The sequence below is a fragment of the Amblyomma maculatum genome, chromosome 10, assembly GCF_055883805.1.
Source record: "Amblyomma maculatum isolate TAMU_Amacu chromosome 10, ASM5588380v1, whole genome shotgun sequence".
In the NCBI taxonomy this organism is placed as follows: Eukaryota; Metazoa; Arthropoda; class Arachnida; order Ixodida; family Ixodidae; genus Amblyomma; species Amblyomma maculatum.
In genome coordinates, this window is record NC_139353.1 from 41,760,468 (window position 1) to 41,776,533 (window position 16,066).

Sequence of the window (16,066 nt, forward strand, 5' to 3'; positions counted from 1 at the left end):
CTTTAGATGAACAGTTGAGAACACCAAGCATACGCTACTATGTGGAGACTGTGGCTTTAAAATAAATTTGCAAAGCTAAAAAAAAAAAGTTCTTGTGGATAGTGTGTAGCATCTCCTTGAAATGAGGCTTCGTGCAGCGCTGCTTGTACCTTTTTTGTAACAGCTTCAGATTATTCAGGTTTGGCGCTAGCATCACTTTAAACGGTTGTAGACTACATCGACACAGACAGCTTCTGTGGAAGGGTAGGTGCTTGGACTTCGTAGTTCATGATGAAAATAAAAAAAAAAAAAAAACAGCGTAGCGCAATAAAGACACGTACAGAGAAATAAGACACACACAGCGCTGTATTTGTCTTCTTTCTCTGTCCGTGTCATTTTTTGCGCTACGTCGTTTTCTCCCATTGAAAGTTTATGTGGGGTATAAACACACCAACTACACGATCTCGACCAGAAAAACTGACGTTCCTTCTGTAACGTACAAGGTACACTTACTGGTTTAGCCTCACGTGCACGTGTCAGCCCTGTTCGTCTTGTGCCATTTCACACACTTGCGCCGTTCTCTTGTTTCGTCGTCAAATATGCAGAAAATAAGCTCCTCTCTAAATGGTACCAGTTGCCGCCCGACAAAGCTGTATCGTCACCTTGATTGACGCATCTGGTTATAAACAATTAGTTAATGTGCCCACCGGTCACCGTAGCATTAAATGTTCGAATTTTCTGCATGCAATTTATTTTCAGGCTGCTGAGGTGACCTTCGCGGCACTGCAGCATGGCGGAGTTTTGCCCGAGGGCCTTCACCGCGCTCAGGTGAGAGGAGGTTGTCACTGCATGAAGAAAGCCGGGCAACAGGTTCTTTTCAGCGTTCTCATGCAGCTAAACAGAAAAATTAGAAGTCCACTTAAGAGTTCTTAACGGGAAAACTAGCATTAGAGTTCTCAGCTCCGTTTCCTTTGTGTGTTCGCATCCATTCTGTTCTACATTCTTGAGCACTTATATATATATATATATATATATATATATATATATATATATTCACTTATCGGTTTTCAAGTCCGGGACTATGGGTCGATGTCTAAATTTGACTCGTGTGGCTGGCGTTTTGTTGTTGGCTTATTGTGGTCATGTGGCTTCTATGAAGACACTACTGTCTCTACCAATCATGGAATTCGGAGAGTAGAAATGTTACCGGGCCAGTAGATGTAACTATGTCAGACGTGGTGAAGATATAGCGCGAAAGAACACGCGCGCGAGACAGGGTACGGGACTAGCGCAGCCGCGTCCCTTGCCCCGTCTTACGTGTTTGCCTTCTTTCGTTCCACTTGGTTATGTCTGAGGGAATTTTGTCTCTGGCGGCAGTAGGGTCTTCGTGTGACAGAGACTGTAGCGCTATAGTGTTAAAGTAAAAAAGCAGATAGTTCACCGTGTCTATTTTCTCCAAGTTTCATAACCGCAGGAAGCCAGCACCTATTGCTGAAGAAAATACAACAAAATTACTGGGTTGACCAGTGTTGCGCGGTGGACTCTTTTCGCCGTGCCTCCGCTGAGCCCAGTCGAGAAAAACTACAGAACCGTGTCAAAAATAAGACAAAATATTCTGTAGTTCTATCGGAAGTGTCAGATTTTTCTGTAGTTTTGGAGTACTTTTCTGTAGTTCTGTAGTTTTTTTTCTGTAATAGCTTTCTGTTGTCTGTAGTTCTGTAGTACTTTTCTGTCGTAACTGCAGAAAATTCTGTCACGACAGAAAGTTCTGTGGTCACAAGAAGATTTTTGTCAAATACCGCACAGAAATTCTGTCGTAACAGAATTTTTCTGCACTTTTTTTTCTGACAGGGAGGTTTTGACTTGCGTGGTTTATGCTGCCGTGTGGAAGGTCAGGTTGGGTGGCACTTCTGTAGGGTGGGGACTTCACTCGCCGATGCTTCATGCACATTCGCCATTTTGAGGAAACGTCACTCTTATGGTTAACGCTGTAAAGGCACAACAAAAGCCTAACGGTAAGGTTACCCCTGTCTCACGCCGGATTCGACGACGGCTTATTGTGGCAATATCGATTATTTATTACTAGTGCGTTAGCGGTATACGTGCAACCCTTTCCTGAAACGGTGGCATATGTCTAGGCTTGGTAAGTCAAGCTTACAGCCCCCGGAAGAGCTACCCGCCACTCGTGTCTACCTGTCTACCCACAAGAAGACAACCCAGCAATGGAACGAAACAGCAACGAAATAAAAATAAAACACGCAGTGTGGAAGCAGTCAACCTAAAAACGAATCAATTAAGTAAATGCGTCTGTGTTTAAGAATATCTGTCCTTTCACATCGTGTGACCCCGCGCCATTTTATTTATAGTCTTCTCTGGTGTAGTGAGCATGACATCGCCATGCCGTCACTCGTGACGTCACTGAGTGTGGATCATTCAGCACGGCGCGTTTCACTGACGTAATACGGCTTAATCACATGCTACGCAATATCAGCGTCGTGTGGTGTTACCCAACTCCGCAAAAGCTGTAAATTCCTTAAGTGTCCCTGGCAAAAGGAAAATGGGTGCAGAAGCAGCAAAACAACAATGATCTCCACAGTTAGCAACAATCAAGGAACCATATAGCCGTCGGACATAAGAGCCCATGGTGTCTTTTGTGTTGAAACCGACACTATAAACAAGTCGTTTTGAAACGACGCATTGGTCTCCACGAAGCCCTTCGCAGCTGAAACAAAATGTTTGCACTGGCCCGACTCAGAACATTGTTAGTCCTTCTTTGCCACAACAATTAAGTCGTGTGAGGATCACGCACCCTTAATATTAGCTTCGCGTTGAAGTCTACTATCGGACCCATTCCGTTGCGGCGAGAAGCCCTTTACAAGCCGCCCAGGGCAGAATGCATTGCTTGATGTGTGGGCGTCAATCCTTCACCACGCTGTTCCTTTCCGCGCTTGTGAGGCCATTCGTTGAGCTTTTGACAATATATATATATATATATATATATATATATCATCATCAGCCTGATTATACCCACTGCAGGACGAAGGCCTCTCCCATATTTCTCCACTTAACCCCTGCGAACTTCTTGATAAGCTCCATATATATATATATATATATATATATATATATATATATATATATATATATATATATATATATATATATATATATATATATACATCGTGTCTTGAAAGCGGGCAGTGCAACCGCATTTGTGTCGTTTCGTTTGTGTCCAAGTACGATTTCGAATTTCTCTTTTCGACGTCTGGGAGGTACTTTTCTTGCTTAAGAATAGTCCTCATTGCGCGCTCTTGGAATCAGGGAGAATTGCTTCTTTCGTAGCGTTCAAGCCAAACAAACGTCTGTACAGATGTACTACAGGTTCTACAGGTGTACTACAGGTGTACTAAGGCAATGTTTTTTTTTCTTAAAGTTGTAATGTCCTAGTTTAATCAACCGAGTGCTTTTGAGACTTAAGTGACCAAGTCTGCAAACCTAAGTACCCGTGACTAACTAGCAAAGTCTATAAACTTTGGTGTTGAAGGTTGTCGGTCGCCTTGAAAAGAAGTGGGCTGGGAAGCACATGGTTTATTGGAGGGATATGGAAAGGGCTTCAGTCCTGCAGTTAGGATGATGATGAAAAGAAAGTCCGCGAAATGAAAAATATACTGCTTGACAGCGGTGCTAATTAGCTTCGCTACTCGTTGGCATAACTTATTGGTATTTAATTCTCATCTACTGTGTGAAAGGAAAGTTATTGTGGTCACTTCTTTCTATACTGGTGCAATGTTGACGAGTGTTATGTAAGTTTTGTACTTTGATGCTATCTCCAGTGTTGATGGTATTACGCAGGTACCTCTGTTCGCCGCCAGCTTGGCCGGTGTCATCTGGATGGCACGGTAGGTAACCCGGTTGTTGTTTTAGTTTTATTAATTCTCTATTCAGTTCGGTTCAGTCGTTTAGTCGTGTCCGACTCTTCGTGACCCTATGGACCATATCACGCCACCCTTTCCGGTCTCTCACTATCTTCCTAACATCACATAACTTCATCTGCAGCGCCTCGAGGATGCCATCTAACCACCGCGTTCGCTGCCTACCCTTTCTCCGGTGACCCTCAACCTTTCCCAACATCAAATCTTTCTCCACCGACTTCTCTCTTCTCATCAAATGACCAAAGTAGCTGAGCTTTAACTTTAGAATTTGACCCTCTCTCTATTCCTTATTACCTTCTCTCTACCTCTCTCTATTACCTTATAAAAATTATGTATCAGGACACCAAGTAACACCAAGTAACGAAAATATTGGCAGCTACCATAAGAGCAGAAATATCCGATACAGACCATGCCCAACAAAAATGACAACCACAGTTACGCTGTTTGCCGTGACAGCATACCCATGCTAATTAAGGACGTAATTATTCATTGGTATAAAAAAGCTACGAAGCTTTCTCAACAGGTTAGGTGCGGAAGAAAAATTAATCTTATTTCGGAAGCAGTGCGACCACACTTGGATGGATATTAACTGATTAATAAAACGCACTCGAACTCTGATTTTTGTCTCGAACCTGTTGAAAACGCACTGCTATGTACCAAATAAGTGCTTTTTATTTGCGTTCAATCATGAGCAGTATGAAATAGAACAAAGTTTGAGCATTGATTTCTTTATTACTACATAATAATTTGTGCCAAGCGCAGTTTTTGCAGCTATCTAACTAGGTTTCCGCTAGATGTAATATCCAAAGGTCGTCTTCCTATTTAATGGGGAAATTCCGAGAATATTCGCAGTCTTGTGCACAAAATGTGTTGCCTGTCATATTGCTCACGACTGTATATGTGAGTTAGAATGGGTGCTGGTCAACGTTAAAAATCGCTTTCTGTAATCCCGACTTAGACTATCAGGAGACGCGCAAGCAGTCTTATTATACAGATCGGTTTCTGGCGAGCTGACATGGAGTCGGTTTCATATATATATTGTACGACGCTATCCAGATCATCTGCTACAGAGTGTCTCCTCCGTGAGTCACCTTCGTCATCACTCTACCTTAAAGGGGCGACACAAACAGTGAGTCAGGCGTCGCTGTCATCGTAATTGCACGCTTACAAAAACTACGCACGGTTTCATAAAAAAATCCCTACACCGACCAACCCACTTTGTTTTGCCGGCTAGCACGGATTCCGCAACGAGTGGTTTCTCGAGGAGCTCTAGCCAACTTTCCTCGTCATTGTCTCGCTGCAGCGGCGAGTGAGCCGTGCGACTCCTCAGCAATTAAGGAAAATGCAGTGCGCGCGCCGACTCACGGGGAGTGAGGCCGAGGAAACGCTCTATGCCGCGCGGACTGCTGTGTGCCAGCGCCGTTTCTCCCAAAGCAGCTGCTACCGTAAGCGCTTGGTCCGTATCACCTCCTATGACGTCATCAAAGCTGTACATGTGCCAGCTCTCCGAAAAATTATGCCCCTGACCGCAGAGTCAGCGAAGCAGGACGCTTTAACGTCTATTCAGTTTCGTTGTTGTAGCTGTAGATAAGTGTCCGTGTCATCTTGTGGTGCCTCTATACTGGAGGCAATGTATCTTCAGCTCGGCACTAAAAGTATACGTAAAGCACTTCAATGACGACCATAACTAAAGCGGGGACAGGCAAGCACTTACTTGCGGTAGCATTTGTGGCGCTCTTTTCTCGTTTTACCACCACTAACCAGATCGGCCTTGTTAACAAGTTCCTTTAGAGTATCAGTGAGGAAGTTTACTCTGTCGTACACGGGCCGAAGGTTTTGTTCGATGTCGGCGCAAGGCAGGGTCGTAATTCGTTGCTTGCATAACAGTGGCCGGAGTATATAGTGGCGTTTGGCTCGGCACTCCCAAGATAAATTCTCCATTGCTATCCACGTGGCCCTAGGAATATACATATACAGTGGCAATACAGTATACAAGGTTCGTCTTGATCACCGCGTGTGGTAAGAGTTGCGGTTGGTTTTGAAGAACCGAAAGGCGTCCTTCATAGGTCAGCTAGATCACTCATAAGCCGACTCACTCGGGCTCACTCACATTCACATTATGGTTTGAGCCGTGGTTGAGTCCGGGCTCATGTTCGGACACGATCTGAGTTGTGAGTCCAAACTCACATTCAGATCTTGATCTTTGAATGATTCCGGATTCAGGTTAAGATCATAATCTGCGTTGTGTATTAGTCCGGATCGACTCATATTCAGATCATGATCTGAGTCATGAGTCCGGGCTTAAGCTCAATCATGGTCTATTTCGGCATGATGGTGCGCTCACTTTTTCCTCATTTAGCTGGTAGCGGTGGGAAGAAAATATTTATTGCCGCTACAATGGAAGGACGCTTCCGGTCGCGGTGGCCTGACAATGTCTCCGCTGACCATAAGAGAGAATTCTGTGATTGAGTGGAACGACTTCCTGGGTGCGCTCCCTCGCACATTTTATGCATTTTGCGCGTGATAGATATTGTCATTGATATATAACTTAAGGTGGCTGGAAACCTGGTCAATCCCTTTCTGACTTTCCTGTTTATGCCTTCTGGCGACATGTAATGGCAGACATTGACGTGTGCTTGATAACAAACTAAAAATCAGACGTGGCGCTTCACTCACATGAAACACGCTCCACCAAAGCAAGCGAGCGCACGCACGCACGCACGCACGCACGCACGCACACACACACACACACACACACACACACACACACACACACACACACACACACACACACACACACACACACACACACACACGCGCGCGCGCGCGCACGCGCACACACAAAAAAAAACGAAGGCTCCTGCCTAAAAATACTTGCCTTGGAAAGGGCGCTTAATTGTGCTAAAAACTGTTGAAGTTAGTGAGTGAGTGAGTCAAATGACTCTTGAGCCGAAATCAATGGACACAACTGTGAGTCAAAATCAGTGTGTCCAGATAATTTGTGAGTCGATATGAGGGAGTGAGCCCAGATGAGTCCCTATATAGTCGAAGTGAGTCGTGAGTCGAAGCGAGTACTAGTGGGTTGCATTGAATTCATTAGTTCGAGTTCATGAGTTCATGAGTTCAGTGAGCCAAATAGTGTGTGAATCTGAGTTTTATTAAGTCCGCAGGTTGACCAATCTTATGAGTGAGCCTCAGTGCGCACTAACGATCTTTCCGATGTACGGCCTTGATATCAGGCTATGTGCTTTCGACTAGAGCTCTTCTAGAGCTAGTAGTCCTGTAGCCGTTGGCAACAGGAGGTAAAGGAGCTCTCAGCCATTGTCACCAAAGAATCATAGGTATCTGTGTTAAATGACGCGTTGCGTTTAAGAAAAGCTAGTCATTTGATAAGTGGTAGCACCAGCTTCCAGAACCGGTTTTCAATATCCACGAGAGGTGTTTCGACGTTTGCGTGTACACGACGAAAATATCTGCAGGTGGTTTCACGTGACGTCACAAACACATTTTTTTTTTATCCAGCCCATAACTTCAGCGGCGCATGCGGCGGTATGCCTATTAGACACGTGTGGTTAGCTTTTTCCACGCTCCGTGTTTACAACATGGCGGCCTATACGACATCGGTGTGCACGTGTAGCCGCAAGCGGCGTTCACAGCTGTAACCTGACCTTGGCGCACAAGTGTGTTAGGAATCTAACGAAACAGCAAAGGAAGCGCCCCGCAGACGCCGCGAGTCCACACAAGTTTCACGTGTAATGCTGATGTGTAATATGTCCCGTATTTGATTTGTACAACTCCAAAACCACTCCGATTTTCTTGCTACATTTTTCAGTGTTCTTTCTAGAAATTAGTTATTATAACAGTGGTCATATATGCCGCTGGGCATATACTGCTAGGCACATACTGCTGTGCACAGTATTGGCTGTCTGGCTATGCCATCCTGTCCTAAGATTTTAAAATATATATAGAAGGAAAAGGGTCTTAAAATCTAGATTACCCTCATCAAATGATTTACTTAACGTGGGCAAAACAATTCAGTGGAAAAACATTGTTTTTATTGCTGGCGCAACGCTTCTTAAATCTTGGCACCCCCTAGTAGTCGAAACTAAAATGAAGTTCAGATATGCACATCCTAATTTCCTAATTTTTTGGCAGCCAAGCATGAGGAAATTCACTCTCTCATTTCGCGTCCTCGCAGGGGAACCAAGTCTAAGGATCTCGGCCTCAAGGCGCTACGGTCTGTGAGTTCTTCCGGCAAGAGCATTTCCTTCAGTGTCTTCCTTAGACCTGTTTTAAACTAAAACGAATTGCTGTCCCTGTGCATATACCAGGTTATTTCTTTGAGCGCGCAAGTTCTGTAATTTATCGATACAACTTGAAATCACCACGTCGCCAAGCAGTCAACATACTAATAATTGTGTGCGAAAAGAGCTGCCCTTCGCAGCCTTCCGAGTTGGTAGCTTTTTCTGAGTCAGCATTCTGCACCTAGCCGCTAAACATTTTTTTTAACGTTTTTTTTTTTTAACTTTGAATTAAAAAGGCATTTTGTCGTGGTCATATCGCCTAAATATGTCATACGCCCGGGAGGCTCGCGTAGTACAAAAACAGGTAGAAAGGTCTTTGGGGAAAGAACTGCAGTATACCGGGTGCCCCAGTTAAAGGTAACCAAGCTTTTAAAAACGACAAAGTAGCCTAGCCCATTGAAGCCAAATGAGGACTGTTTAGAGTCATGCATCCTATAGTTTGCAGTATTTTTCGTTCTTCAAGGTTACTTAGTTATTGAAGATTGATTACTAACCTTCAATTATTGGCTTAAGAAACAAAGTGTTAATGCAAAGGTTGTAGGTTGTTTTGAAATACAGCTGCCTGAAATGTTTTCAAAGCAGAATAGCGCAAACTAGACACGAAATAGGAAGGGAAGGCGAGGCATGTACAGCGATGTACGCTCGTCCTTGTGCAGCTTGCGTTGTTCTGCCTTGAGATGAGCAAACTAGCCCGAGATGCATTATTGAAATATTCTCACCAATGTACCATTAACTTAAACTAGCTCTTTGCTGGCCTTGAAATCTAACGCACACAATAAAAAAAATGAACCTTAAAATGGCAGCGGTGTTTCTTCAGCGTCTCAAAACGCGTCTCATATAAGCAAAATTCGATTTTCTCTGAAGCGCTGCCATTGATGGGATTTCTACTCGCGCACTGAACGAGAGACGTACGCTACAAGCTCACCATATAGTACCTTTCTTATAAGGCCTAGAAATAAAGCTGCGAAAGTGCATTGTAACATAACGCAAACATTTCTGTCAGCTGTTTTTCAAGATCTACTACTTCTGGATTGATGGTTTATCCCTGAAGACAATAACTAAAAAGTCAGTTAATTGGACTTCAGTGCCTTAATTAACCTCTAACAGCGAGAACTAACTCCAACTAGGCCACACACTATTCTCAATAGCCCTCAGTTGGCTAGACAAGAAAGGTTTGTCTTTTTCTTAAGAAAGCTTGGCTAAATTTAGCAGGGTCACTTGCAATATTTTGATTTTATTTTTTATATTTGATATTTGCGTTTCATTTACACTAGCGGAAAATAATTGCTTATGTTCCAGGAGGTTATTAAAAGCATTAAATGCAAGAACTAAATACGAATTGTCCGCACTCTAGATAGCGAGGCTCATAGAAAAAAAAAACGAAATTTGTGACATACGGCCGCCCCAGTATGACACCATACTATGCCACGCTCAGCCATTTAAGTACTGTATGGTTTCATTAAGGCCGCAATAATAATATAATGTAGGCATTTATCATTTATTTACCTGCGCGTGCGCACGATGATGTGCGCTAAATGTCACTTTCTAAACCGCCCAGCGATCACTTAGAGTAATATATGCTGACGAGTTGAAGTTGGAGGTTTAAAGAAAGCATTGCACACAACGTGTTACAATGTAGTTGTCTCTGCGTTCGCGGTAAACTGACTTGCCTCATTCAAAGTACATGCACAAATAAGAATAGAAAAGTGTAACTTACAAAAGCGCTTCATGTGTACGCGATGCATGGCAGACTGTTCTTGGGCTTCCACCCAATCCCTTGCAAGCACGGCAGTCACGCCTCGGCGCAAGACAACGACGACCACAAGTTCCGAACAGCTCTGTCCTGCCTGGCAGCGTCACTCACAGTACGTAAGCTCGCATGATATTGCCCTGAAAGGGGCAGATATGTTAACAGGAGTATTCAAATAATATCTTGAGAATTATGACCGTGCAGTTTTCCGGTATCAAATACTTGCGTGACAATAATTATATAATGATTATAACCTGGAAGTGGATGAGCGGAACCGGATTCTGCTGTGGTCAGGACTCATGCATCATCATGCAAATAATAAATAGCATTCAGGTAATCGCAGCTAACTAGGGGTATACTTGTATTGATCTTTATTTTATTTTGTTTAATTTTATATCTATAAAAGTTCCGATTCTTTGGAAGCATGTGGGTGGCATTACAATTACGGACGTACTTGTGGACCACCATTCTTTTCCTCAGTATCCACTTTAATATTCTCCTTCGCCGCGGTGGCGCAGTGTTTAGAGCGCTCGACTGCTGTGCCCAAGGACGCGGGATCGAATCCCGGCCTCGGCGGCCGCTTTTCGATGGGGGATAAAAGCAAGACGCCAGTGCGTTGTGCGATTTCAGTGTACGTTAAAGGACCCCAGGTGGTCGAAATTTCCAGAGCCCTCCACTACGGCGTCTATCATACTCTGAGTCGCTTTGATACGTTAAATCTCACAAACCAAACCAAACCAAACCCTCTAATATTGCGCTCTTGCAACAAACCATGGATTGAAAAGAATATTTCGAAACCCGTCTTTTTGCACTCCGCAGAGGTTCGTGATCTTCGGCAGCATTGGTAGTGCAGCGTCTTTCATCTTGTCGTGGGGACGACGCATCGACCCACGGCCCGGCCTCTTTCTGGGCTCCTTTGGAGGCCTCTACAGCGTAAGTTGGTCTTGCTGCGTACGTGGTGGTTCACGAAATTTGCTTCCCGAGCTCGACTTAGCCTTTTGAGGCTTGTCAAAAATGCCAGTGGGGCAATGAGTAAGGTAAAGACGCCATACACTGCTCATGGTGACTGTGGGTAAGGAAAACAAAAAATAACACAAACACAAAAGGCAGTAGGGGATTAGGGTCCAAGTTTTGGGAAGAGAAAGGAGGAGGGGGCTATTCGTAGAGCTCGCAGAACGAAGATAACTTGACCATCATGAATGCCTTGTTCCACAGACGAGATGACCGAAAGTGGGCTGGAAGAGTTCGAACGGCAGGTTTGAAAATGAATATGGACTTCAAATTGTGCTAATTGAGGTATCACTCGCGGTTAGCTGGTGCGACTTAGCAAAGGGGCGTAGCGCAAGAACTCTGTCTTGTGTCTGCCGCGGTCTCTCGCGACGCCATGTTGCGCACTAATCTCGTCTTCGTGAAATGTGTCTAAATTTTATACGTGATATGCGGTGATTGTAGAAGGCGAGGTCTCAAACCAGCCCAGATTTAATTAAAGAAATGTTGAAAATACCGCTGTAAAAGCACGTGAACGTGTCACCATTAAGTAAAAAGAGACGTAGAGGACATCAGGATCGCGACATATAATTAAAAAGAGAAGCAAAAGAATTCAAGGTCGTCGTCAAAACCAGATGTATTCCGTAGGAACCGATACGACGACCTTAACGTTGAAGCAATGAATGATAATCTTGCGAACGAATTTCGGAGTACGCAATAGAAGTAGGAGGCAGGTAATGCAGGAAATTAGGAGTGTTGGTGATTTATGATTGAACTTGGCACGTGAGTACAAGACGAACACACAGAAGAGATACACGGGACAATCGCTGGACATCAACTAGTTGTTTACTGTGAAAAGACACTTATATACCTACATAGACAGATGCAAAAACGATTCGTTAAATCCAACATGACTGGTCATTAACGATAGCACGTGGATTCTGCGGTAACAAGCACCCATGATAAGCGACTTCTTTCCGTGATAAGGCTAATGGGGGAGTGCTGACGCATTTTTCAGCTTCTTTTTTAATGCAGTATGTTTCTATAATCTCTCTGCAAAGCTTCCCAGTCGGAAAAAACTACAGAAAATTTTCTGTCGTTACGACAGAATTTTTGTGCGGTTTGACGAAAAACCTGTTGTGACAACAGAACATTCTGTAGTAATATCATAAATTTCTGTAGTTACAACAGAAAAGTGCTACAGAGCTACAGACAACAGAAATTTACTACTGAAATCTACAGAACTACAGAAAAGTACTACAGAACTACAGAAAAATCTGATGGTTACGACAGAACTACAGGATATTTTGTCATATTTTTGACACAGTTCTGCAGTTTTTTTCGACTGGGTTCTTTCTTCTTTTATCACAAGTGCGTGTGGCGCTGAACTTCGGTTAACTTGCTTTGCACGTTTTACAACATTCTGCCAGGTGAACATCCGTAGCAATAGACCGCACTGCACGTCTGTGCTCCCTCAACTTATTTAGGCACCTACCTGTTTGGCCAACATATCATTTTTCGCACGAGATAGGTGTCTCGTAAACCACTCCTGTGTCACAAGTAATGAAACAGGTGGCATGCTTATTTTTGCACCCAGGCCGATCTTTTGCTTCGTTGACAGCTCGGCACATTTGCGGGAGCTTATTGGGCGCTGAAAATACGACGGATTCGGCTACTTCCTTTCTTTTCGGCTACTTTCTTAAGCCAGTGCGACACGTTGTGTACGTAAGGTAGGACCGCCGGCCGCCTCGTCTGGGTAGACTTTGCGCCTTCCGGAGTTGACATCCTTCACTAGATTTTCCAAGACCGAAGCAATGGTGTCCTGTGGGAAACCCGCCTGCGGTACCTGTACATCCACACTGGCCGAGACATGGTGCTGACACGACTAGTCGAGGGCCTCTCGAATGCAGTTCAGGGCATTCCCCTTTTAAATATTTTAGTATGGGTATTTCAAAATTTCCTTTTTTTTTTTTTTTGCTCTTGGCTGATATACTCAGCAAACGTTTCCTTCCCCCAGATTCGAAGAAACATCGATGTACTGAAACTTGCCCTTGACATTTTCCTCACTCGTGAACTTTATACCATAGACATCGCTCGATGTGATTACGGTGTATAACCGATTTTCTGCACCTGTCTGTGAATGTATACAAGTGTCCTTTCACAGTGAACAACTAGTTGATGTCCAGCGATTGTCCTGCGTTTCTTTTCTGTGTGTTCGTCTTCTACTTTCGCTGGTGCCAAGTGTAACCAGGAGGCAGGGTATCTACACAGGTTGCTGGCAAGTTCCTTTGGATACAGAAGATTAAACTAAGAAACGCCAAAGGATGCCAGTTTTTGACCGCGTAACTTCAGTAGAACTGACAGTATAGCCTCGTCAGAGCTCATCTATAAGCATAAGGCAAACGGCAAAACTAACGATAATAAGGTAGGGTTGAGCAAGCTTTAAAGGAGGGAGGCAGTCCAATTTGATTGTCCGAGATGGGAAACTCCGCTTCAAAAAGGGACTGATTTTAATAGGCACTTTTCGGGTGCCTATGAATTGTCGCGCCATCTAGAAGGGTCAATGGAAGCTTTCTGCTATTGCCGTTCACGGCCGGTCTCATCAAGGGAGAGCGCGCCGCGTGCCGTCATGGAAATCACTCCTTTTCTTTCTTCTTTTTCACCTTAATTACCTCTACAGCTGTTATGTCTAAGAGTTTTGCTGCTACAACACTTGAAGTTATTTTATTTTCCAGATGGTTGTGCATTTATCAACAATCTGAAAGTTTGCAATTTAGACACAGTTTCCTTTAATGGCCGAGGGCGCCGCCACTATTCGTAAACACCCGAATTTCGACTGATCGAAACCGCCATCTTTTTATACATGCGCCCTTTGGGAAGTTTCGCAACTGGTAATATTAAAGAGCTGTTGTCCGGACGTCCTGCATGATCTAGAAGTAGCGTATACTTAACTCTCGATAAGCATGATCGAGGACCCACACAGGCAAAGCAAAACGACGAGTATAATAATTAGTATGACGGAAGCTGAATTAATATAATCCACAGCTCGACAGGAACCCATGTGACGATGGAAATTCATACCGAACATTAAAAAAGTAAGCAATTGCCAGTAATGACATCGAAGAGTAAACGCAGGGAGCGAAAACTGCTTCCTGATTTCTTTCAACTACGTCGAGTACTGCTTAAACGTGACCTTGTGCAGCTGACCCGGTGCATGCTGAGGCTACGCAGTTCAAGGCAGACATGGCATGATCCCGCCGCGGCGCTGCTGGCCGGACTCTGCCTGGCACTATGGCCCAGCCCCAGGCTGACACTATACTTCGCCTTCAAGTTCCTCGAGGTGGGTGGCCACAAATACGGTTTGCTTGAAAGTATACCTCTCTGTCTCACCACAGTATATACGTCTGCGGCTCTTCTCCCATGCCCCACTGCATCAATATTGGGCTGCAATGGGCCTTCCGTCCCATTGCAGCCCTATTCGGTCTTCTAAATGAGCCAAGAAGGTTTACTTATAAGTATAAAATTTGTTGCAGGCGCTTGGATTTCTCTTAAGTGCGGTAAGGCTTGCTTCTCTCTCTCTCTCTCTGCTCCCTTTTCTCCTTTTTCTATTCTTTTTTTTATTCTTTCTTCTTTCGACGAGGCCTGACATAAAAGCTTTGCAACGCTTCTCGCGCAATTTTGGCTTATTTTGCACAATTTCGACTCCCGTGGCTATTCTGACATCTCCACACTATATCGACGTCCTCGGCTATTTCGACGTCAAATGAACTTTTTTGCTCTAGTTAAGTAACTAAGTACTCTACATTAACGAAATATTGCGCACAGAGACATTTTTTTTACTCTCTAGCTCACGCAACCATTCTTGTACTAATAAATAAAGTCATTCTTCGACAGGGACAGTGTGACACCCTCTGCGGACGGATACTTTCTGCGCACCCCCATAAGCATATAGTAAAGGCTTACGAATTAATACGCAGTTGAAGTCCTAAGTAAGGAAAAAAGCTGCGCTATAGCGAGACATGGACAACAAAAAAAAAAAAAAAAAAAGGCAAGACGAATGTCTCGCTAGCGCAGCTCTTTCTTGCATCTAATTACAAACCCGCTAGCCCGAAAATTTATCTGAAGTTCGAATAAACTTCCCTTTCGTCCACTTCGACCCAAACTGGGGACCGCTTTCATTTTACGTGCGCGATAAAAGTACGCTGTAGCTAGTCATGTAAAAGTTACCTTAATCTTATGATTAGTCTAACTGAGCAATAACGTCTGACGCCCCCGCAGATTATTTGCTGAAGCGGTCGGTAGTGATATGTGCCCTTCATTTTCCGGCAGAGCTGTTAACCAATATCGGCCTGAGCGTCATCGTAGACGGCGTAGGACATCACGTGGCCCTTCCCTTTCGCCGTCACGTGAAATCCTGTTGGTGTTACATATTGTGGCTCATTCCGTGGTGTTTCGTGGCCGGGAAGTCACGGTGACGTTAGCGGCCCGCATACCGTCACGTGACCGGCAGCGAGGAGCCGTCCGAGCACGATCCGCACAGAGGTTTTACGGAGTTTCTTGCAACTCAAATCGCAGAAGCAACAACAGCTTCACTGGTCAAACGAATTACTGAGAAGGCACAACCGCAAAAGGTTTTTTTTTTTTTTTTAAATCTTCTCTGCCTTGAAAGAGTTCTACTTAGACACTAGTATTACATCGATCAAGGTCACCTTCAAATCGCCTTCAGCATCCATTGGAGGTTAATCAGGATATTTTTAAAGGAACCTTACATTTTTCGTAACCATGAAAACACAGCGGTGTCAGGAACGTATCTGATTGGCCGAAAGGTTAATGACGTCACCAGGTCACGAGACATGATCAAGCGCTGATTGGTCGCCGTTTGGGTGACGTATGTAGACAACGCGACATGGCTTATTTCTCAAGCATTTTGTCAGTTGCTAGGTGCACTAGTCACGGGACATGGTAGAGAGCGATGGACTAGGCGGAAGCTGCCGCCTAGTCCTTGTATACTGTGCGTGTTTTTGTGCGAGCGTGTCCAGACAGTTCCTCGTATCTCATTGACATGGTGTCACAATCAACGCCGCGTATGTCTACCGTAGTGGTGGAAAGAACTCGAA

The 16,066-nt window shown here is 44.3% G+C and overlaps 1 protein-coding gene across 1 annotated transcript in view; it reads left to right on the forward strand.

Moving 5' to 3' along the window:
- LOC146176263 (transmembrane protein 135-like) overlaps positions 1-16,066 on the forward strand; it is a 31,327-nt gene that overhangs the window by 9,151 nt on the left and 6,110 nt on the right. The window contains exons 6-11 of the mRNA XM_084581280.1: positions 739-807; positions 3,829-3,875; positions 8,107-8,145; positions 9,963-10,077; positions 10,782-10,895; positions 14,152-14,289. Coding sequence (XP_084437406.1) covers positions 739-807; positions 3,829-3,875; positions 8,107-8,145; positions 9,963-10,077; positions 10,782-10,895; positions 14,152-14,289 — 522 coding nt within the window. The remainder of the gene's footprint in view (positions 1-738; positions 808-3,828; positions 3,876-8,106; positions 8,146-9,962; positions 10,078-10,781; positions 10,896-14,151; positions 14,290-16,066) is intronic.